Source organism: Mus caroli, unplaced genomic scaffold (genome assembly GCF_978045245.1).
Source record: "Mus caroli unplaced genomic scaffold, Mus_caroli_1 scaffold_1, whole genome shotgun sequence".
Classification (NCBI taxonomy): domain Eukaryota; kingdom Metazoa; phylum Chordata; class Mammalia; order Rodentia; family Muridae; genus Mus; species Mus caroli.
This window is the reverse complement of record NW_028227256.1, coordinates 168768216-168792530: the sequence shown is the minus strand read 5'-3', so window position 1 is coordinate 168792530 and position 24315 is coordinate 168768216. Positions and strand designations below refer to the sequence as shown.

Sequence of the window (24315 nt, the reverse complement as noted above, 5' to 3'; positions counted from 1 at the left end):
GCCTCCCACACCATCTCTTATTTTTTTAAGACATCTTTTATTTATCTTCTGAGAATTTTATACATGCACAGCCTGTACCTTATTCTATTCCTTCCAAAGACCCCCCCTCCTGCTACCTTTAACAGCCCCCGACACACATCCTCCTCCAATCTTCATGCTCTCTTTTTTTCCTTCTCCCTGAGTCCAGTGAGTACAGTCTGCTGGAATGTTGCTGGACTGATCTTGCTCAGGCAACCTTTTGAGGTCATGTCCAACGTCATGTTCAGAAGACAGAGTTTTGCAGCACTCTTCCTTCCTATTCTGTTCCCTATTCTCCAGCCCTTACATTCTGTCCTCTCCCTCTTCCTCAGTGTTCCCTGAATCCTGGGAGGCTGACAAAGATGTTCTGTTTAGGGCTGGACATTCAACAGTCACATATTTTCAGCATTTTGATCATTTTTGGAGTTTCTGCACTAACTCTTGTTGCCATTTACAGATGAGAGCTATCTCTGGCCAAAGCCGATAGCTCTTATCTGTAAACACAAATATTTAGAAGGCAGTTTGATACATCCACTTAGTCAACAACAGTAGCAGCCCCTCCTAAGGCCTGTCTCCCCTACATCCACGGGCTTTAACCAGTTTTACCAATAATGAATTTCCTGTAGAGCACATCTCATAACTAATGTAAAAGAGGCTGGTCACCCACACTTTCGGTCATGCCGTTGTGACTGTACAGTGCACACCCCCGCTTTCCTTTTTTTGAAACAAACCCTATTTTAAGTGTATATGCATATGCATCTGTGTGTCCCTGTGGTCTTAATAACACCTCTTAGCAATATGAAAGCTTGGCAGCAAGGAGGAAATTTCTGGTCACTTCAAAATTGATTTTTTTTTTTTAATTTCCCGAAGCTATAGCATATCGTGTCTTCAGCAATGGAGTCTTACCATATAGCATGGTGGGCAACCAAGAGGGGTGGCAATAGCTTCTGGGGCCTCTCTGACTAATAACTCATACAGAGAGAGTCAACCCTGACACTGAGGCTTCCATTTAATAACACATGTCTTCTCAAACCGTCGCATTATAGAACTGGGCGCATCTATCAGGGGTGATGCTACTTTTTAATGCTCGCCTCACATTCCTTTTAAGAATTTTCTGACAGTCTAGCATCTTTTTCCTTACATGTCTCTCCTAAGAATGCACCCTGTATTTCTTTAGTTTGGATGCGGTAACTTTGTATTCTTTTTCTTAAGTTATGGTGCCTGACATATTTTAAATGCTTAGATGACACAGAGTGAACGCTGGCCTCTTGAAAAGCCAAAGAAAGAGCACTTCTACATCAGCATCATCCTGTGAAGAGGATAGGCTAGCCATTTAATGCACATTCGACTTACCTGGGAATCCTGTAAGAGGCTCGTCAGCAGGCGGGAGACACAACTCGAATTCTGAACTTCTAATGAGTAGGCTGTCTCACTCCGTTACTTCTTATACCCATTTTACTAGGAAGACAATTAGGACTCAGAAAGAGCAAGTGCTTTTTCAAGAGTCAGAGTCTAGTTGGTCAGCGACGGGGAACAGAGCTGTGTCTGACAAACTTTAATTAACCGACCTAAAGCTTCCCAGCCTCACAGTTATGGTCAACTTAACAGCTTTCCCTCTTGTCAAAAAGACAATTTCCCCCTCCACCAAGCTTCTCTTAAACTAGAAAGTGTTTCCTTTATGATCATCTAGAAAAAGGGTCTCATGAAGAGTTTAGGGTTTTTTTTTTTTTTTTTTTTTTTTGGTTCGGCTATATGAAATAGCACATTCCCATAAATAGCAAATTACTTAATTAGAATTGGTCGTGGGGTTAGGCAAGGCGATAGAGAACCTCATGCTTACAAATGTTTGCTAGCATTGGTTCAGCATTGAAAGAGTTGAGATAATTGTAGTAAAATTAAGGGATCCTAGGTTGGGAATTATTTTATTTATTTTTTTAATTTTCTTTTTTACCAAAAGATACCATAAATACGAATGTTCAATTATGATGGGAAAACTAGGAAAAAGTATATTGTCAGAAGTGGGATTCGAACCCACGCCTCCAGGGGAGACTGCGACCTGAACGCAGCGCCTTAGACCGCTCGGCCATCCTGACACATGGCAACAGACTTTTCATACGTTTTTAAAAGGGCTTTAATACCCTTAAATGTCGATGACGTCGCCATCTGTGATTTCTCCAGATAAAAAGAAACCCAAACTCTCCGGGAACGCTTTTGCAAAGCAAAACAAGTGAAAGTAGCGAACAGATCTTTCCTATCTCTTACTTCCGCATCTCTTTAAACCTTCCATCATCCATCTCTTCTGGGACCTTTCGGTTTTCTTTTTATCAGAGGGGCCGAGTCAGGCCGCAGATGATCTCTTAGCGACCAGTTCTCCTCCCCACCCGTCGTTCTAAGTAGTTTATGGAACCGGTGCCGGGTGGACTTTGGGAGCTGCCTGGAGGTGCTGAGCGTTTGCGGAGCCTGGAACCGAGAACGTCAGGCGGTGAACAGGGCGAGAAGCGGAGGAAATATTTCCTTCTGGGTTGATGCCGAATTTTCTCACGGAATTCATTTTTAAATTTGCGGAAAACAGATACACAAACATGCTCAGTAAATTTCTTCCTTCTATTAAAGAGACAAAACGAAACCAGGTACCGTGCTGCGTTGGTGGTATAGTGGTGAGCATAGCTGCCTTCCAAGCAGTTGACCCGGGTTCGATTCCCGGCCAACGCAGAGCTAGGGGTATTTTTATACTTTCTGATGAAATCAACCCTAAGTTTTCCCGCATTAGGTTCTAAAGGTATTTTCATTTCATCTCTTCTGTTTTGGGCTCTTCTGTAGTCCGGGATGTTCTGTCAGAATCTCAGCCTTGCACAAACAAGGCTCCGTATCTGAGACACTCAAATTGTAGCCGTCAGTTACTAAACGTTTGAAACTGACCAGTAAGTGTAAAAATCGCCTTTTAAAATTTTATTTTAATTGAATTAATTAAAAATAAATAATTAATGGAGCCATTAATGAAAAAAATTAAATAAAAATGTAAATGGCTACCCAGTTCAGCTACTGAAGAACTTAAAGTAGGAAACAGTCATATGTGTATTTTTGATTTATATATTTTTTATGAACTCTATATAGATACTACTTGTTCTTCCTATTAAAATTTGAGTGTAAAATACATTATCGACTTTGAAGACCAAGAAAAATAATCTAGTTAATAATTTTTTACATTAATTGCATGTTGAAATAATATTTTGGATGTATTAAATTAAATAGGAGTTATTAAACTTATCACGTCTCTCTTTGTTATTGACTAAATTTGTCCTTCGATAATTTCTCACGTGTATATAAAGGACTTGTTTACGTTCACCTCAAGCCCTCTTGCATTTCCTTCCCACTCCTGTGATTCCTCCTTCCAATCTCTTTTCCACTTTCGTGTTTTCTTGGTTTGCTTTGTGACCCGCGGATTTTAACCGGCAACCTATTCCTTTCTGCTGTTTAAACTGGCTATTGGAAATTCGTAGATAGATATATTTTTTTTCATGAAAGCAAAATTTTGACAACGTCCAAGGACCGTCAATAGTTTACAAATATCTTTCTTGAGCAGCTACTTTAAGCAGTCTGTCATGGTTGTCCTCGTTAGTATAGTGGTGAGTATCCCCGCCTGTCACGCGGGAGACCGGGGTTCGATTCCCCGACGGGGAGACTCATGAATCTTTTAATCCATTCTTTATTTTCTATATTTATATCTTTGATTGATCTTCCAATAGAAGGATAATCACTTTTAAAAATAAAACTCCGAGTTTATATTTCCAAGAACCTCTCTCTAACCAAATTAGTGAAAAAGGTGCAGCAGCTTTTCAGTATGCGCAGGTTCTTAACCCTACCTGTATCGAGGCTATGGCACTCTCACGCTTCTTAAAACACTGGTCATCACGACGATTCCCATCTTTGCCGCACCATAGGAAAGTGGCTGGACCAAGTTTTCAAGTCTGAATTCTTTTCCACTGCCACACTGCAATTGTGTAGATTTGGGAAACAGCCATCCCAGCTGGCGATGACAGAGAATAACAAAAATGTCCTATCTGAACCTAGCATGGAAAGAGCACTGGTCTGAAGATCAGGACAGACCCTTTGCAGTACTAAAGTCCCGAGAAGCCAGTTCTGCATGAGGAAAAATGTGCACTATATACTCAAAGAATTTGAATCTCAACCCTTTGACCTCAAATTGTTCAATCTTTTAAAGCTCCAATTCCAGCATTTGTTTTAATCACTTCATTGGGTTAACGTATATTACTACACCATAATTATCTTAACAAATTTATTCTGATCATTTATTTATTTCCAGTGGATTTTCCCTGTTTTCTGTGGTACAGCTCTCTCTATCTGGTCCCCGCCCCTGTGTTGAAACATTATTTTTGAATGGTCCTTTTGAGTGTAAATGACTATATGTGTAAAAGAACCCCACCATAGTATATATTCATTTTGGAGGGAAAAAAAAAGATATTTGTTTTCCTATACTATGTATTCCTTGCAGAAAAAAAATAGAGAATGAATAAATAAAGCAAAGACACCCCACCCTCATCATGAAGGAAACACCTGCTCTCGTTTTGCTCAATATTTCTCTGGCATTTATTCTTCCAGTCCAGGGTCTCTTGCATGCTAGGTGAATGCTCTGTTTTGAGCTACATCTCCAGTTCACTAGGGTGGTTTTGTTTTTGTTTTTGCTGTAGGGGAGGATGAGTGGGGCACATTTTGAATATAAAGTTGGGATAAAACTGTGCATGTTGCTTGCTGTTGATAAGGCTGCGTCTTAGAGCTGCCTCTGCTTCATAGTGAAGTTGAGAGATTACAGACACTCTGGCTTCCTTCCTCTGCTCGCGCACACTTGGCCTCCCCCACTAGAAACACCTGGCACCTGACTGCTGTATTTGTTACAGCGGTGAACTATACTGACAGCATAAGCACCCACAGAACTGCTCGCTCGGTGTTGTACATTTCACAAGTTCCGATGTTAAAACCAAACCAAACAAACAGAAAACGAAAACAAACAAAAACACCTACATGCTTTTTTACTTAGAATTGTTCTATTTCCACAGTTATTGAATGTTAGCTTAAAACATTCTTTCAATCATTTATTTCATTATATGGCCACATTATAGTTTTTTGATTAAGTCTCTCAGTTTTGAACATTTACGTTGTTCCCAGTGTTTTTCTGTCCTCTCTGGTGAGAACACTTGTTAATCTCTGCTCATTGCTTAGTCTTTCCTGGATAACGTTCTCTGGCTGTCCTAGAATCCTTCTTAGCACTTGCCCAATTCAGATTCATTCTCTCTCTCTCTCTCTCTCTCTCTCTCTCTCTCTCTCTCTCTCTCTCTCTCTCAGAGTTGACTTTCCCTCATATGACTCTCCTTTCTGGGATTTACTCCTTCAACTTTCAGCCTTTAGAATATTGTATGAAGACTTAGTATCTGTATTTGCTCTACTATATAAAAACCATTTAGAAAGACCCCAAATTAATTAGGTGGTAGTTAAGTCCTGGTGTATGCTGGGATTCCTGCTATGTTGGCTTTCTTTGTCAGTTTCTTTCTTTGTTGTTTTTGTTCTTTTTAAGTGCTTCTTTTCTTTTCCCTTCTTCTCCCTCCTCCTTCTCTTTGATGGCTGTCACATGCAGCCTGGCAGTGGGCAGGCAGGTGTGGCATTGGAGCAATAGCTGAGAGCTTAGATCCAGATTCACAGACATAACCAGAAGAGAGCTAACTGGGAATGGCCTTTTGAAACGACCTGCAAATGACACTCCTCCCTCAACAAGGCTACATCTTCTAATCTTCCCCAAACAGTTCCACCACAATGAGCCTATGGGGCCATTCTCATTCAAACCACCACAAAATCCAAAAAGAAAAAGAAAAAGAAAAAGAAAAAAGGAAAGGAAAAAGAAAAAGAAAAAGAAAAGGTCATGTAGTACATTATGTGTGTGTTATATAACAAGTATATAATGCAAAAATACAAAATATGTGCATATATAATTTCTGCATGTAAGTATCTTTGTTTGTATGAAACCTTTGAAAATGTTGACCTGTGCTTAAACTTAATCTGTGCTCTTGGAAGAGGCGGCAGAAACAGACACAAGGAGGTACTAGTGTGTGGAGGCTCCCGAAAGCTCCCAAGACCTGGGCAATACAGAAAATGGCTCATTAGACTGAAGTCCTGATGAGGACCCTTAAACAGAAGGCAGTAGACTAAGGGGAAATGTGCCTTTTGCTATTTGTTTGCAGATGTGTCATCGTTAAGTTACAAGAATTTTTAAATCCCCTGTTTTGCCTGGGTGACTCATGGCCCAGTAGACTTCAAGACAGCTGGTATGACTAGTTTTGTTGTAAGAACCCTTAGTACTTTTGCCAGACACACCTGGAAACGTGGTTGTTACGTTAAAAATAATGAGCTCATGGCTCAGTACTTACGCACGCACATTTGCCTACGTAAATTAACTAGGCCTGCCTGCAACGTTTCTAAACAAATCCAACTTAATTCCCAAACTCTCAGAAAGCATTAGTTTTGTATTTCCCAAAGACTATTGGTTCGTTCATCCTCTTGTCTCAGATTAAGCGGGTAGAACCGGGACTTGTTCCTTATCAATGTAGGAGATGGTGCCCTTTTTTTTTTTTTTTTTTTTTTTTTTTTTTGCTGTATTTGCGGTTAGGTTAATTTCTTTGTCAATTCCAATCGTAATTCTTGGCAGATAGGCGACCAACATATTCTTTAGTAGGTGACTTGACAGCACTCTTAAGCATCACCGGTCTCTGTGGCGCAATCGGTTAGCGCGTTCGGCTGTTAACCGAAAGGTTGGTGGTTCGAGCCCACCCAGGGACGGTGGGAATATTTTGTACCTCGCATTCCTGAAGTTTGTTCAAGGAATTCAAGCTATCTCCCCTTCGCTGTCCGCCAGGAGCCCAGTGGCATTCCTAATGTTGTGTTCTGCCTAAGCGTTTTGCTAGCAGTCACTTGAAGCCAACCTACTTTCGTGATTACAGCACGTTTACTGCTGAAACGACATAGAAAGCTGATACTCCATAGGAGTTTGGACGTTCAGCGATACTGATCCGAAGATAACTACTTTTCTTTGTCTCCAGTCACCTTTGCCTGGCTTTCCTTCTTATTTCAGGACTCCTGAATCTCGCCCTGACTGCCGATTCTTGGAGCGTCCATATTGGACCAGGTGCCTCCACTTGCCGCACCTTACTTTCTTCTTAATCTCATCATCACCTACTGGTACCAGAAGAGGTTCCCTTTCTCAGGTCTTTAATTCTCTGCTCCAGAAGCTGCCCCAGAGTCCATCCGTAAACTCCGAACCTGATCAGCGTCTACTCCTTCAATACCTGGTGCTATCTGATGCCGTCTCTTTAGCTTGGACAGCAATGTCTTTTTGTAAGTGGCCCCGAAACGGTCCCTTCTCCCTCACTGGCCCTTTTAGACCCAATAGGTTGAACGGCACCTCCTAAACTCACGGTTTGTCTTTTGAATCTTTGTCCTGGACTCGCAGCTCCTTTCTCCTTTTGCCTGGTAAACTCCCGCTTTCACGCCCTCTCCCCAAATGAACCTCCTCTGCTGGCTTTCTCCAGCCTCCGCTACCTGCCTGTTTTGCTCACGAGAACGAAAGGATGAGAACAACTTGGGATGCGACGGAGTTGTTCACGTGACTTTCTCAGCACCTACTGGCACATTGTAGGTGAGAAAGACAATCACAGAAGACATTTTACTACCCTGGTGTTGTGTTTTATAAACAGACAAGGAGGGAAGGAATACGTTCGGCGGAGGTGCAGTCAGGTGTGGGGGAAGGGGGTGCCTCCGCGGGCCCATGCCGAGGCATCCCTTCCCCTTGAGGGACCAGCCACACGAAGGTATAGTATAGAATAGAGTTTATTCAGGGCGTAGGGAGGGAAGTTGAGAGGGTAGTAGAGGCAGAGAAAGGCAGAGAGAAGGAGATAGCAGAGAAGTAGAGGCCGGCCCTGAGCACGTGAAGAGAGATGGGGGAGGGGAATGGAGAGAAAGGGGGAGCGGGACGAGAGGATAGAGGAAAAGCAAGAAGGCAAGAGAGACCGGAGGGGGTCTAGCAGCCTCTTTTATAGTGAGTCAGGCATACCTGGGCTGTTGCCAGGTAACTGTGGGGCGGAGCCTAGACAAAATGCTAACACCTGGGACCCCAACTTGGTCTTGGGTTGTGTATGCACACACTCTTGCTATAATGCACTAGACGGTTCGGTTCTTACATGTTAGTACTCTGGCACACTTACCCATCTCCAAACAACACTCGGAGTAACCTCAGAACTCTCCCACCCCCAACCCACACTGGGCTCTACATACTCAGTCTATGAATAATAACGTGTCTCCCTAGCCCTGGCAACAATCAATTTTAAATAGTTTCTAATATTCGTGTGTATTTTCAGTGTGTCTGGCTATGAAGAGCAGGAGAGTTGACCCAGCTTGAATTGGTTTGGGGTACATGCCAATGTCCTTAGTAACCTTTTACAGACACTCCACTCCGATATTTACCATCTTATGCCTAGGCACAATAGGGAGTACATATGACAAAAAATCAGATGCATTATGGGAAGGGACATAGAAACAGAAAAGCTGACTTTTTATAGTCCCAGTGCCTCTTCTAATTCTTAATATGATGATTTTGGTCACCAAGTGTCTTCACTCTCTGGCCATTCCTTTCTGTGAACTTGTCGTGGACTCTTAACACATTTTTTCCCAATACAGATGCAGAGCTAGCTCTATTTCTCCACTTAGCTCGACACAAGTCATTTGCTATCTTTTTAACCCCCACCCCCACCCCCTACCCCAGTAGCCCAGAACTGACCAATGTCCTAGGCAGACACATTAAGATGTTTCAATAGACCATCCCAGCTCCTATGGAGACTTCCCTGAACAACTCAAGCTGATGTCACAGATGCAGGTTCCTATTCATTCACTTACTTGTAGCTTCTGGTCTAGGAAGATAGTCTTATCTCTGGTCTAAGATGGTGATGCCTCCCTGGTCTGCCCTAGACTCCTCTGTTCTTTCTTTCTCTTTTAGATTTATTGTATTTTATGTACATGAGTATTTTGCCTGTATGTGTATTGTTGGTGCCTAGGTAACTGTTACCCATCTAAGCTTGCCACTTTGTACTGCTGCTTCTCCTGTTACTAGGAAACTTTCTAATGCCAAGTTGATTACATATCCTGCCATGTTCTGTGCCCCTGGAAACCAATCAGGATAGAAGTCGGTAGAACTGCCTTGTATAGTTACCCACAATAAGCTTGGACCTGAACCAACCACCCAGCAGCACTTCCTACACCTGTGTATGAGCTTTGATGGCTTTTGCCTTTATAAGCTGACCCTGGATGGACCCCAACATAAGAGACACCTGCATCAATATAGGAAACTATTTGGAGTATGGTCTAGTAAAGTTTAAATTCCCAAGACCTCCCTGAAAACTGACATTCCACTTGGCAGAATGAGACATGTATGTGGGCAACTGGCATCCTCGTTGGCAAGTTACAAGTCCTATCCTGGTTAAAGACGTTAAGACATGAATGTTAGACAAAGCAAGTCCCCTGCCACAGCTGAACACCCCAACCAACGGAAGCAGGATAAGTGTACAACACAGACATGTTCCTAAGGAAGTATGATATCCCTAAATCCTAATAGGTGAAGTAGCTTGGCACACAGATGTTTGTAGATTTGGGGCTTAAAAAAATCATGTAAGGTCTTAACTAGGGGTCATGGTTCAGTTCCTGAATCTAGACTATGGCCCCGGTCAACCAGTCTTGAGGCTTATGCTCAATAAGCTACCCTTGTCTGACTGAGATCGGTGTTTGTGTGGTTTGAGAGGCGATTCCTGGACCTCAGCAATATGCATACTACATTTGTGCTTGGAGCCTGGTGCCAATGGAGGTCAGAAGTGGGTATCAGATCCCTTAGAACTGGGGTTATAGATGGTTGTAAACTACTATGTGGGGTCTGGGGATTGAAACCAGAGCCTTGCCAAGAACAGCCAATGCTCTTAACTGATGGGTCATCTCTCTAGCTTCCTCCTTTACTCTTTACAATAAAACAATTATTTGACCTGGAGCTGGAGAGATTACTCAGTCGTTAAGAGCATCTCTTGCAGAGTCCTTAGGTTGGGTTCCCAGCATCTACATGGTGGCTACCAACCATCAGTAACACCAGTTCAAGGGCATCTGACTCCCTCTTCTGATCTCTGAAAACACCAGGGCCAAGTGTGATGTGTATGCATACATGAAGGCTAAAAACACTCATACACATAAAAATAAATAAATCTAAAAAGAATTACGGTTTCTTACATGTATACAGTATAGTTTGGTCATTCTCTGTAGGAGAAGATGCAGGCATGACTGACAGACTACTTGGCATACTGTGCTTTTACATAAGAAGCATGGTACACCAAGCCCCAGAAGTCAGAACACTGAATTGTGGGTAGCATGAGTAGCCAGTAGCTGGCCTTCAGTGGAGTTTGCACTCTCTAGGGCTTCTTAAATGTGCATCTTCTGCATAGAGATCCTGGCGGTAAGCACCCTCACTGTCTAATCCGACATAAGGTGCTAACCAATCGTGCCCAATAGGCTTCCACTATACAAGTGGTTGCTCACGTGCAAAAAAAAAGCAGATGCTGTTCTCTGAGACCGACTCCAAAGTGGATTATCTCTGCACCCTCTATCTACCCATCGGCACCCTACCCGTTGGCACTGCTGTCTTGTCAAGGGATGCCCTGGTAATGACAGCAACCTTCACCCTCCGTTACCCTCTTTTATGGCCTCCCACTCCCACAGAGACCCCTCTGCTTCTGAACAAGTCCCTCTCCTGCTCTCTTTAGAGTCTTGTTTGTTTCCCACTGAGTTTAGTTGAGGTTACTTGCATGCAAACAGGTTATGACCAGAGGCTATACAACTGAAGAGAGAGACTTCCCTCCCCCAGATATTATCAACCGGCTCTGCTCAGGGAGGGGCAATACCTCCCCTTCCCCAGCTCTTAACTGTTTACTTCATGAGTTCAGCTGCACTGCCTAGATCCGCAGGACTTCCCACACTCTGGAGGAAATCTGGGAGTTCCCAGAAGGCAACCAGACCTGAGGAAGACACAGAAAAGCTGCTGCACTGGCTCAAGCAGCCATTCCCTTTTCGACAGAAGTTTATTTAGGAGCGATGGTTAAGCACAGAAAGGATCGCCACCCAGAGTCCAGGCTGCTGCTTTGCTCTGATGGAATGTTTGGGGCAGAGAAAGTGTAAAATTCGGAAGAATTGCTGCTTGGGAGGGCAGCTGCGTGCGCATTGCTGCATCACTGTTGGTCCTTGGAGACCCCAGGCTTTCTGTTTCCCCTGAGATAGCCCATTGGAGAGAGACAAACAAACAAATGAACACACAACACCAAACAAACAAACAAACAAACAAACAAACAGTTGGGGAAGGGGCCTTTGTATTATGTCTGCTGCTCAAAGCATGGTGACCGATGCAGCTGGTGAGGTTGCAAGCTCCCAGGGAGGCTCATGGGCTCTACACCATTGCTCTTATCATCCCATGAGATAAGAGCTCACTTGTCCTGAGGTTCCTTGCTCCATTGAATCTTGGGTTCCTCATAGTCAGCCACAGGACTTTGAAGACCCCTCTGCACAGAGAAATACAGCACTGTGTCTATTGCAAACAAGAGTCCTATCAGCAGGCAGAATGTGATTTGATGCCACGGTGGAAAAGTGGATGCAGACCCTGGATCTAGGAAGAGAATTGAGAGACAAGAAAGATGGCTGTCATTAAGGCAGGGGCTTGGAAGAAACAGGGAGATCAACACCATCAGACTGCCTCTGACACCTGCTGGGAACCAGGTCCAGGGAATAGAAGGGAGAGCCTGGGAGAATTCTTTGCTCCTCCTCTCACCGATTTCCCGCCTCAGTGCAACCAGAGAGGAGCTCAGCAGCTCAGATGCTTAAGTCACAGCTCCTGCTTGTTTGATGGTGATGCTACAGAGAGGGACTGGCAAGGTATGTTGTCTACAGGAGTCACATGACAGCTGTGAGGTTCTCTCTCTCTCTCTCTGTCTCTCTCTGTCTCTCTCTGTCTGTCTCTCTCTCTCTCTCTCTCTCTCTCTCTCTCTCTCTCTCTCAGTTTTTAAAAACAGGGTCTCATTTTGTAGCTCTGGCTGGTCTGGAACTCACTGTGTAAACCAGATTGTCTCCAAACTCAGAGATCCACTGCCTCTGCCTCCTGACTGCTACTATGAAAGATGTGGGCTATCTCAGGGAAAAGGGAAAGCCTGGGGACTTCAGGACCAACAGTGAAGCAGCAGGGAACACACAGCTGCCCTCCCAAGAATCAATGTTTCAGTCCAGCTCAATATATATATTTTTAATTTAACCATTTTTGTTTTGATTTTATGTGTGTGGGCGTTTTACCCACATTATATCAGAGCACCAGCTTCATGCCTGGTGCCCACAGAGGCCAGAGAAAGGATGTCAGATTCCCTGGAACTGGAGTTAAAATTGACTGGGAATCAAATCCAGGTCCTCTGGAAGAGCAGCTAGTGCTCTTAACCACTGAGCCATCTCCCCAGGCCTGGGCTTAATATTTTTTAATTAAAAATTATATACATGTAGTGTGTGTGTGTGTGCTTTTGTGCTCATGCACATGTGTGTATATGTGTGCATTTGTGTATCTATGCATGGGTATAAGTGAGTGTGTATGTATGCTTCTATGTGTGTGTGTTTGTGTGTGCGTGCATTTGGAGGTCAGAGGCTAACCTTGGGTGTCATCCTCAGAAATGCCACTCACTTCCTCTAGACAATATTTTGCTTAGATTTTACTGTCAATATAACCCAGCCTAGGGTCACCAGTAAAGAGGAAACCTCAGTTGAGTCATCGCCCAAGTCAGTGAGAAACTGAGATGATGGCTGTGGGGAGGCCAGCCCACTGTGGGCAACACCATCCCTAGGCAGGCAAGCTACAAAGAGAACTAGCTGAGCATGAGCCAGACAGCAAGGCAATGAGCAACGTCCTTCCATAGCTTTTGCTTCAGTTCCCGCTTGAGTTCCTGCCCTGACTTTTCTCAGTGAAGGACTAAATGCCCTAGAAGTATAAGCTGAGATAAACCCTTCCTCCCCTAAGTTGGTTTTGGTCGTAGCGTTAATTACAACAGAAAGCAAACTAATACAGAAAGGGTCTTCCATGGGCCTAGAGCTCATTACGTAGGTTAATGGGAATTCCCCAGGATCCCTTGTCTTTCCCTTCCCAGTCCTGGGACTCCTAATGTGCCACCGAACGTGACATGCTGTGTGGCTCTGGGGCTCTGGCTCAGGCCCTCATGCTTGTGAGGTCCTGAGCTAGCTTCGCAGCCCGAGCTGCATTTGTTGTTTGTCTGTTTGACACAGGGTCTTATATGTGTCCCTGGCTAGTCTGAAACTCATTTATACAGACCTGTCAGGTCTTCAGGCTACAGAGATCCACCAGCCTCTGCCTCATAGTGCTGGGATTAAAGGCATATGCTACCAAGCCTAGCCCAGTTTTAATTTTAATTTTAAAAATATTTATTTATTTATTTACTTATTTATTTATTTTGTTCAGGCATGTGTATGTGCACTGCATTCATGAAGTTCCCTGGCAGGTGAGAAGAGGCATCAGATTCCATGGAACTGGAGATATGGATGGTTGTGAGCCACACTATGCGTGCTTGGTATTGAACTCAGGTCCTCTGCAAGAGCAGCAAGTGCTCTTAACCACTGAGTCATCTCTCCAGTCCTCTAACTTTTAATTTTGATATAATTTTAAACTATGAGCAAATGTACCTGAATACCATAAAGAACTCTCATATGTCTTTTACTTAGACTCTTTAATTGTTTTCATTTGACTTGTTTGCTTTATCATCTGGTCTTTTCTCCTAAATGAGAGTGGCCCCCAAAGGCTCATATACTTGGACGAGCCTAGTTGTTCTTCCCTAGTTAGTGGAACTGTTTTGGAGGGGTTAGTGAGCATGGTCTCGTTGGAAGAGGTATATCACTCGGTTGGGCTTCAAAAGCCCAAACCAGGCCCAGTCTCTCATTCTCTCTGCCTGCTATATGAAACATAGCCTGCAGAGAAGATGTAAGCTCTCAGCTACAGCTCTAGTGCCATGCCTGCCTGCTCTGTGTTCCCCACGATGATGATCATGGACTTACTCTCTGAAACGATAAGCAAACCTCCAATTAAATGCTTTCTTTTATAAGTTGCTTTAGTTCAGGTGTCTCTTCATAGCAATATAAAAGTAATGAAGACACCCTTTGAGAGTCCACATCTGTGCCAGATTAAGATTTTTTTTTTTTTCAAGACAGGGATTCTCTGTGTAGCCCTGGCTGTCCTGGAACTCACTCTGTAGACCAGGCTGGCCTCGAATTCAGAAATCTGCCTGCCTCTGCCTCCCAAGTGCTAGGGATTAAAGGCATGTGCCACCACGCCCTGCTTTAGATTAAGATTTTAAAGACTCTTGCTGCCAATCCTAACCACCTTAGTTAGTTCAATCCCCAGGACTCATTCTGGAAGGAGAGAACTGACTTCTAAAATTCTTCTGACCTCCATGAGCTCACTGTGGCACGTGCACACAATAAATAAATATGATGATGATGATGATGATGATATTAAACCCTAGCACACTGTAAAAGGATCTGAAGAACTCTTACCGCCTAGGCTTATACGAATAGATGCTGAAGATTTGTTGTTGTGTCCAATGAGCCCTCTGCAGAAGTAGGAGCCACTGTCATTGTGTGTAGCTTTTGGAATGAGTAATTCAGAATTTTCATGGAAATACTTCTTGCCTTTGCCGTCCTGTAAATAGGTGACCTTCCGTACAGGTCTGTTTTGCCAGCTGTGGCATCTCAGATGAATGGGGTCCCCCTCCTGGAACCACCACTTAGTGGTCTGAAGCAATAGCCAGCCTAAAAGACAGAGAAATCTCAGTCAGGTAAATGGTATTTTTGTTTTGTTTTTCCAGACAGGTTTTCTCTGTGTAGTCCTAGCTGTCCTAGAACTTTATAGACCAGGCTGGCCTCAAACTCTGGGATCTGCCTGCCTCTGCCTCCCAAGTGCTGGGATTGAAGGCGTGCACCACCACTGCCCAGCCGAGAAGTCTCAGTCAGGAGGGTGAATTCTGAATGTGGATCTTTTCTGCAGGGCAAGGTTATCACCCCATCCTAGAAGCAATGGAAATCCAGACTGAGAATTGTCCTACATAGCTCCTCAGATCACACATGACCTTTAGTCTAAAGAAGAAGACAGGTACACACACACACAGACAGAGACACACACACACACACACAGACAGAGAGAGAGACACACACACACATAGAGAGAGAGACAGAGAGACAGACACACACACACACACACACACAGAGAGAGAGAGAGAGAGAGAGAGAGAGAACTACAATGAAGGAGAAGAGAAACAAAGTTGAGGATATCTGCAGAACCCCTATATGCTGGGCTTACATTCAGCAGGTAATAAGGACTCAGTATTTCCAAACCAATTATATTTAAAAATGGGTTTCTAAGTCAGGTGGTGTAGTGCATGCCTTTAATTCTGGGAGGCAGAAGCAGGCTGAGCTCTGTGAGTTTGAGGCCAGCCTGGACTACAGAGTGAGTTCCAGGACAGCCAGGGCTACATAGAGAAACCCTGTCTCTAAAAAACTAAACCAAAGCCAAAACCAAAATAAGCTTTCTACATTAAAAAAATAATAATAAAGTTAGATTTCAAGAGATACAGGGATGTTGAGAGTCCCTGCAGTGGTCAGGATCAGGAGAGTAAGTGTTCATAGGAGTGGTTGCAACAAAGGTAGGTAGAGGAGGCCTCAGTATGAAAGTCGGAAGGAGAGAAGTGGGGGTGGAGGGCAGGGAGAGAGAAGGGCGAGTTGTCGAGTCATTTCTGGTTCTCAAAGGCTGGGGGGCCTCAGTTAGACCATGATTAAGCAAGGCTTTCACCAGAGAAAGGAAGGCCAGGGTGCCATTCCCACAATAATCTCAGGTGATCAGATTTCACACAGCGGGGCTGTGAAGTCAAGTGGGACAGAGCCTGGGGAAATACAAGTCAGATAAACACTGATAGCAGGTGACAGTATTAATGGGATCATGTTAAGTGCACAGAAAGGAAGGTGTGTGTGAAGATTAATAGGAGTTTACCCTGGGGGGGGGGGACTAGCAGCAGAGGTTATTAAAATGCTCTTTTCCTATTAATTTTTGAAATATAACCCAAGTGACATTCATAGTAAGAACAAAGACAAATATACTGTGGGTTTTAAATTTTAGTGCCCAGAGATAAACAAAATTAGTAGGACATTTTGGCAGAGATTCTTCACCAGGAAGAGTCGCCAAACTGAGAGCAATTTCTATTATTTAATGAGTTAGATCATTTATCAGCCAAGGCGGTATACAAGAAGCAGAGGCAAGAACATTAGGAGTTTAAAGGTTAGCTTGGACTATATAGTGAGTTCCAGGCATCTCTGGACTACATGGTACCTATTACCAAAAAAAAAAAAAAGAAAAAAAAAAAAAGAAAAGAAAAGCCCCTAACATAAACAATAAATAAACAAGCTATATTGGTTATCAAAAATACCATGCATCTGTTTAGCCGCTTACCTTTTCAGCTAAGGAGTACATTGCAATTAGTATAAGATTGTAATTGATATGGATATAGCATAGTTTATATATTTGCTTCTTTTTTAGACAGGGTTTCTCTGTCTAAAAAAGTAAGTTCCAGGATAGCCCTGGCTGTCCTGGAACTTACTTTGTAGACCAGGCTGGCCTTGAACTCAGAAATCCGCCTGCCTCTGCCTCCCAAGTGCTGGGATTACAGGCGTGCGCCTCCACCACCACCACCCAGCTATATTTGTTTCTTAAGCCATGGTCTCCTGATGTCAAGGTTGTCTTGCACTTGTTTCGTACAGCCAAGGATGGTCCCATGCCCCTTGATCCTCCTCCTCTGCCTCCCAAGAGCTGGGGTCACAGGTGCGTTCCACAACAAAGACTGGGGGAACATTCTTGTTTTGTCTGTCTTGCTGCAAACATAACTAATATGCAAACATATATTCATTCAGCAAACACATGACAGACATTTTACACTGGGGATATTCAGATTTCTACCGTTTATGGTCTCTAACCTTACAGAACCTATAGTCTAGAATGTAGAAATATATTCTGAACATTATACTGCAGTGTGGTACGTTCTACAATGAGCTAAGAGAGAGGGATTAAAGAGCCAATGAGATAATAATAATAATAATAATAATAATAATAATAATAATAATATTCTATCCAAAGAAGATACAGAGCATAAGCAAAGGTGAATCTGGCCCTAAAGGAAAATCTGGGGCTTTCTTGATCGATTTAATGCTCATGGCCACAGCCTCTCCAAGTCCTTGTTAACTAGACAGTCAACGCCCATTTCTAGAGCAAAGTCAAGCCAAACTAATTAGAGTTGAATTTTCTTTTTACCTTTTTTTTTTTTTTTTTTTTTTTTTTTTGAGACAGGGTCTCACTATGTAGCTCTGGCTGTTCTGGAATTTACTGTGTAGACCAGGCTGGCCTCAGTCTCACAGAGATCCCTCTGTCACCGCCTCATGAGTGCTAGGTTTAAAGGCATAAGCCACCATGCCTGTCTCTTGATTTCTATTATTTTAAAAAAGGTACACGTGTTGGGCTGGAGAGATAGCTCAGTGGTTAAAAGATCCTGAGTTCAATTCCCAGCAACGACATGGTGGCTCACAACCATCTGTAATGGGATCTTATGTCTTCTTCTGGTGGGTCTGAAGACAGCTACAGTGTACTCACATATATAAAGTAAATAAAAATCTTAAAAATAGAAATGTTTATGTGTGTGTGTGCATGTACTCATGTGCCATGTCCTGTTTGTAAAGATGAAAGGACAACTTACAGGTGTGTGTTCTTTCCTTCTGAGTTCTAGGGACCGAACCCAGGTTTATCCAGGCTTAGCAGTAAGCATCTTTATCCACAGAGCTGCCTCCCTGCCCTAAGACTTGATTTTCCTATTGCCTTCTTTCAGCCAACAAGATAATTGATGTTGTAGCTCTGCACAGTGAGATCTGTGTAGTCTAGGTGGATAGTTAGAGACAAAGGAACCACAAGAACCATTTTGGGATGCCCAGTTCACTGGGACCCCGATATAGACTCCCTTGTCAGCCCTGCCCCACCCTCTCACACTGTACAAATGGGTCAGTTGTGTAAACAGAGTCAGGCTGACAGTATGTGATGTGATTCCAAGTATGCTAGGAAAGATCTATGCCTGAAAAAGTAGTTCTCTTAACTGCTCTCAAACTAGGATGCTGTTATTGACACACACACTCACACACACACACACACACACACACACGTCTATCCAATGATAAATGTGATTTTTCAACCTGTGTGTGGGTCAAGTGCTTATCTGGGTAGATATCAGATATCCTGCATATCAGTTCCATGTTATGAATCATTACAACTCATAACAGTAGCAAAATTACAGTTATGAAGTCGCAATGAAATAATTTTATGCCTGGGGGTCACCACAACACGGGGAACTGTATCAAAGGGTCGCAGCAGGAGCTGGTGAGATGGCTCAGTGGTTAAGAGCACCGACTGCTCTTTTGAAGGTCCTGAGTTCAAGTCCCAGCAACCACATGGTGGCTCACAACCATCCGTTGTGATGCCGATCTGATGCAGATCCGATCTGATGCCCTCTTCTGGAGTGTCTGAGGACAGCTACAGTGTACTTACATATAATAAATAAATAAATAAATAAATAAATAAATAAATAAATAAATAAGTCTTTAAAAAAAAAAAGGGTCGCAGCATTAGGAAGGTTGAGAAGCACTGATGTAAAGGGTGAGTGTGTAGATACCTCCACACTGCCATGTCAAGGACCCAGACCCAAGGCCCTCTTTAAAGTGAGGCTTAGAGGGATGGTCCAAGTGTGGGTGTTGATAGGTACGTGCAGAAAATGTCCACTGTAACTCTACCCTTGGATGTTTATAGCCTAAAGACTGTCCCCTACAGAGACTGCTCCTACTGAGATTAGCTAAACCTGCCTTGGTAATCTCTATTTAACAATATACATACAGACATACAGACAGATACAGATATAGCTATCTCTGTGTTTAGCTGTATGTAGTGACCCCAATTCCTTGTTTAGCTGCATGCAGTAATTCCACTCTCTGTTCAACTCTATCTAGTAAACGTGCTTAGCTTCCTGGGGCCTGGGGCTTTGTCAGCGAGCTGGACTCTCTGATCCAAGATTTTCTGTGTGTCAGTGTGTATTTATCTTTTCCTTATCCCCTTGCCTCCTAAGACAGATCCGTCCCTCATGCTAGAAGGGGCCAAGTGTAAGTCCCCACGTAAGTCCCCGCATGGCATGCATGGGAAGATAGTATAGACAGGTTATTAAAGATCTGAAACAGTATTGCTGGGCTGTCTTGGACCTGCCAACTCCCAAATAAGGACATAGAGATTTATTAATATTTCTGAAAGCCTAGGCAATATAGCTTGGCTGGGTCTCAGCTAGCTCATACAGACTAACCCCGACTAACCCCGTTGTCCTGCAACGTGACCAGTTACTTATCACTCAGTTCCTTCTACCCCAGTGTCAGGCTCCCTGGCCCTAAATCTTCCCACAGTTCCTATCTCTGCCCGGAAGTCCCTCCTTTCCTCTCCTGCTTTGCTCTCGTCCATCGGCTCTTTATTAAGCCAATCAAAGGGAGGGAGTAAGTTTACAAAATACTGAGGCCGGTGACGAGCCCTAAGAATAATGGTATCAAAATCCAGGCAGTAATCAGCTCTCTGCGGGTACAGACATCAACATTTGAAGAATACCAAGACAACCTTACACAGAGCAGAGGAGGACCGCTGTTTGGCCTTTTAGATGAGCAGGAGTGTAATCTCTTAGGGATAAGATAGGAGAGGGAAACTGAGGTTCTAGGAACATAGTCTAATGAATGAATGATATGGAACATGTCCTGATATCAGAGTGCGTGTCTATGTTGTATGTGTTCTGTGAAAACACCAATTCCTGGAGTCGTTAGATGCCCTCCTGAACACACTGCAGGAGTTTGATGCTCTGCAGACTTATAGTCAGAACTAGAGTTCTACCCCCATCCGAGGGACCGTGTGTCACCCTACCATATTAATCCAAACCATACTGGCTTTCCCCAAATAATTCAGGCCCCTCTTTCCCTTCAACTCACCCATATGGACCTCTAGCTGCACTGGGTCACTGAGCGTGGAGAGGGCTGTCTGGCACCTGTACATTCCACTGTCCTTAACTCTGGCACTTTGGATGACATAGTTGGCATCCTGGTGTGGGATGAGGCTTTCGTTATGGAACCACTTGGTAGAACTGTCCTCGGGGGAGAAGGTGCCCTGGCATCTGAGGGTCACGCTGTCTTCCTCAAGCACCCTGACCCACTTGGGGTCTAGGTTCACCACAGCCTTTTGGAGACCTGATGAGGAGTCAAGAGAATTTGGAGTGAGGACACAGGAGTGGGCCCTAGCCTGGTACTCCCAGGGTAATACAGGCAGAGGAAACAAACCTGAAGCGCTCTCAGCTGGCCTATGGCTCATTCTTTGGGTATCTAGGCAGGGAAGCACTTGACCCCAATTTTGACCTTTTCTGTAGCTGGAGAAAAATTGGCCAGAGGTACTAGGGTCAATCCTGACTGTGTTAGGGTATTGCTCCTAGCCCCCAGACCCTGTCCCCACACCAGACACCATACAATAGTCCTTTCCCAACTTCCTGGGGCCTTTGTGTGTATTTCCCTCCATCAATCTAAGACTCTGAGGCAAACTCACCAGCTCGAATGCCAGAGAAAGCTGCAAGAAAAAGAAAGGCATGAGTCAGATGCTAAGCAGCGAGACTCCCTCCCACCTTCCCTCTGGCTGCTCCTTCTCTTCTCTAAGGCCTGGGCCTGTGCTTCAGGAAACTCAAATCCTAGTTCTTGTCATTGTTTCCTTTCTCCTTGTTCCCTGTTAAAACTGTCAGGTTAAAAGTAACCATCACATTTCCCTAAATCAAGCCACAGAAACCACCTTAACCTAAACCCGGCCTGGAAAGAGATGCTAGGATGTCAGCAAGCATAAACCTTAGGGCCACCTAGTTCTTGCTCTTCGATTTACACTTAGGGAAACAGGGACCCAAACCGATGAACTCACAGTCCCCTCCTAATGAAGCACAAATCAGAGCTTATCTCTAACAGTCTGTCTTAGGAGTTAAATCCAGGCCCATAGTGGGGGTTCTATGCCTGACCTGAAACTCGGGAGGTCTCTGCTGAACGTAGGTAGTCATAAGTTTGTACCTTCATCTAGACTGAGTCCCACTTACCTGTAAGTACCAGAGCTGTTGGTAGTAGTAGCTGCCACATGCTGCTGCAGCAGACAGAAAATGTCACCACAGATATCCGGAACCCTTAAGGGCCCTATTTGACTAGAAGAGAGGAAGTAAATAGCCTTCCCCCCAACCCCCCAGGCCATCTCACCAGTTTCCTTTTCCAGAAACACCATCTGATTCCTGACTGTGGGCTCTGATGGGTGAGCCCTGTGGCAGGGCAGGGACAGGAGGGAGAGCCCCAGGAAAACATACCAAGGGGGATAGAACCACTTGTTCTGTGTAGATCAGAGCTGAGCACCCGGGGACACACAGAGAGTCTATCAGAGGATGCTCTTCATAGAATCAAAGCTCCCAGGGCCAAGAATGGGGCAACATGACCCTGTTGATGGCCTTCACAGCAAGGGCCATGTCCCAGGGGTCCCTTGGTTCTGTCTCAGAATTTACTTCTGTCCTGCCTGGCCCAGACCCATCTGCATGCAGGCAAGGGTCTGAACCCATATATAAAATAGTAATTTAAACTTTTCAATCTACTAATATCTCTTTTCAATACTATCTCAACCTACATTTTCATTCAAAACATATTGAATTTGTTTTTCTTTTAAAAATCTGGGATATGAGCCGGGCGTGGTGGCGCACGCCTTTAATCCCAGCACTTGGGAGGCAGAGGCAGGTGGATTTCTGAGTTCGAGGCCAGCCTGGTCTACAGAGTGAGTTCCAGGACAGCCAGGGCTACACAGAGAAACCCTGTCTCGAACCCCCCCCCCCCAAAAAAAAAATCTGGGATATGTAAGAAGTTACCAAGTGATAGCTAAATTCCACTTTTTTGTGTGTTTGGTTGTTTGTTAAGAGAAACCCACACAGGAGGAGAGGAATGCTCTGGGAAGAGAAGAGACCAATGGGAGGCAGAGAGAATCACAGAAAAGCAGGAGTGCCAGGCGAAGACAAGAACGCCTTAAACCTTCTTTGCTCCTCTGTGTGATTCCAATGATTATCGAGATGAATCAGCACCGAGCCAAGTATATTCACTTCTTTTGTGGAAAAAAATCTAGATGAAGGTTGAGTTGTGGAAACTTGGCAGTTCTGGGTGCTAAGTCCCAAATACTGCTGCTGCTGTCATGGTTTGGCATCCAGCAGGGGACTGAAGGAAGTAGAGGAACTCCTATTTGATGTCACCATCATTTTGACACCATCCTTAGTGGATTTCCTTTCTCTGCTGAGCTTCAAAGCAGGTCAGAGGCTCCATTTCACAGTCACTTGGCTCTGTGGGTCAGACCTGTGACACAGCAGGATACCCTGGTAGCAGGATCAGGTAGCAGAGGAAGCCGCTCACTCTGAAACACAGAAAGCTGGGATGGGAGCTTTAACTTCACCCCAGTGTGGCTGGCACTGTGCTTACCACAGTAGATCGGGTGATTCCTATCTCTAATGATTCTCTGGGCCTGGGCTGGTCTCTGGGTCAAATGGCCAGAGTTCAGGACTTCTCAACAGAAAACATGAAGGGTGGTGTAACAGGAAGTGGTGAGATTGGTTAACATCTTGTTTCCACTTCTTCCCCAACATATTCACACAGTGTCTTCCCTCAACCTCCCCTTAACAAAGCTAAGGGTTTAGCAGTCATATCAGTTCAACTCCTAGACAAAAGAAATCAGATGACACTATTTGGTAGGGTCGCTTCATCAGTGCGCTCCTAGGAATCTGGTCAGAACTCCTCTGACTTGGAGAGGGAGAGCTGTAAGGTAGGGAAAGTGGAGCTGAGCAAGGGATAAGTGCTGCCGAAGGTTGAGGGCTGCCGAAGGAAGGGCACTGCTGACCACTGCTTTGGGCTAATGCTCTCTATTCCAGAATCCCACGAAGACCATCTCTCGATCTCTACTTTTGCTTTACTTATCTGTAGAGCTAGTTGACTGTTGCCCATGGCCGTCCAATCCTCCTGGTGTTCCTGCACCAGCCCCTCCCTACCAGGCCTCTGGTTTGGATGTCTGCTGAAGGTGGACAGGAGGCGTGATCCAGACAGCTATTCTAACGTTGCTCAATCGAGTCACACTGTGTCAAATACAGCTGAGAATCCGGAACCTCTAAGCGCTTTGCTACAGTGCTTTGAGGCTTATCTAGAAAACCTGAAGCAGAAAAAAAAGGTGCCTATAGCTCTCTGGGCAGTTTCTAAGGTAAAGGCTGTGTGTTCCAGGCACTTTCTGTTTTCCGATTTTCTGGCGGTGTTCTGTAGCATAAGGCTACAAGTTCAGTTCGTCTTTCCTTCCTTGAAGTTTCACTTTTTCCTCTGACTCATCTTTTCTCCATGCCCTCAAGGGAGGAAAATGTTGGTAGCAGGGGCAAAGGCTAGATTGGAAAGAGAGGAAGAAGTGCATAGGAAAAGAGAAAGGGGCACAATATGGGTGATATCTTAGTGGTGTTTTTTTTTTTTTTTTTTTTTTTTTTTTTTTTTTTTTGTTTTTGAGACAGGGTTTCTCTGTATAGCCCTGGCTGTCCTGGAGCTCACTTTGTAGACCAGGCTGGCCTCGAACTCAGAAATCCACCTGCCTCTGTCTCCCAAGTGCTGGGATTAAAGGCGTGTCCCACCACTGCCTGGCCTTAGTTATTTTTTTATTGCTGTAATAAGACACCATGACTAAGGCAACTGACAGAAGAAAGAGGTTACCGGGACTTGGAGTGGGTAAATCTATGACCAGCATGGTAGGAGACAGGCAGGCGTGGCGCTTGAGCAGTAGCTGAGAATTTACATCCTTATCTGCAGGTAGGAAGTAACACAGGGAAAGACATGGGCTTCAAAACCCACCTCCAGTGGCACACCTTCTCCAACAAAGCCACACCTCCAAATCCTTCCTAAACAATTCCATCAACTGGGGACCAAGTATTCAAATATGTGTACTTCTAGGAGCCATTCTCATTTAAATCACCACAGGCAAGAAGCATCCAGAGG

General features: G+C 44.3%; 1 protein-coding gene and 4 non-coding genes across 6 annotated transcripts; 3 read left to right on the top strand and 2 right to left on the bottom strand.

Annotated features, from left to right (window-relative positions):
- Nucleotides 1-2028: 2028 nt before the first annotated feature.
- Trnal-cag (transfer RNA leucine (anticodon CAG)) lies at nucleotides 2029-2111 on the bottom strand. Its single transcript has one exon. It is a non-coding gene; the product is annotated as a tRNA-Leu (tRNA).
- A 547-nt stretch (nucleotides 2112-2658) lies between these two features.
- Trnag-ucc (transfer RNA glycine (anticodon UCC)) lies at nucleotides 2659-2730 on the top strand. Its single transcript has one exon. It is a non-coding gene; the product is annotated as a tRNA-Gly (tRNA).
- Nucleotides 2731-3627: 897 nt separating this feature from the next.
- Trnad-guc (transfer RNA aspartic acid (anticodon GUC)) lies at nucleotides 3628-3699 on the top strand. Its single transcript has one exon. It is a non-coding gene; the product is annotated as a tRNA-Asp (tRNA).
- Nucleotides 3700-6790: 3091 nt separating this feature from the next.
- Nucleotides 6791-6864, top strand: Trnan-guu (transfer RNA asparagine (anticodon GUU)). The gene has a single exon. It is a non-coding gene; the product is annotated as a tRNA-Asn (tRNA).
- Nucleotides 6865-11166: 4302 nt separating this feature from the next.
- Fcgr3a (Fc gamma receptor IIIa) lies at nucleotides 11167-21476 on the bottom strand. Of its 2 annotated transcripts, XM_021168820.3 has the most exons (5): nucleotides 21372-21476; nucleotides 20843-20863; nucleotides 20239-20493; nucleotides 14698-14952; nucleotides 11167-11767 (listed from the first exon to the last, which is right to left on the bottom strand). In XM_021168820.3, the coding sequence occupies exons 1-5, from the start codon at nucleotides 21409-21411 to the stop codon at nucleotides 11589-11591; spliced, it is 750 nt and encodes a 249-aa protein (XP_021024479.1). In that variant the 5' UTR covers nucleotides 21412-21476; the 3' UTR covers nucleotides 11167-11588. The 2 variants fall into 2 exon arrangements, with proteins under 2 accessions (XP_021024479.1, XP_029335297.1); XM_029479437.1 differs by lacking the exons at nucleotides 20843-20863; nucleotides 21372-21476 and adding an exon at nucleotides 20584-20657.
- Nucleotides 21477-24315: the final 2839 nt, after the last annotated feature.

Excerpts from the sequence above, each read along its gene's own strand:
- Fcgr3a (XM_021168820.3), bottom strand. The coding sequence starts at position 21,411 with ATGTGGCAGCTACTACTACCAACAGCTCTGGTACTTACAG. Across the intron at positions 14,953-20,238 it reads GCAGCTAGAGGTCCATATGG|GCTGGCTATTGCTTCAGACC; the intron begins GTGAGTTGAAGG and ends TCTGTCTTTTAG. Across the intron at positions 11,768-14,697 it reads TATTCGTATAAGCCTAGGCG|ATCCAGGGTCTGCATCCACT; the intron begins GTAAGAGTTCTT and ends TTCTCTTCCTAG.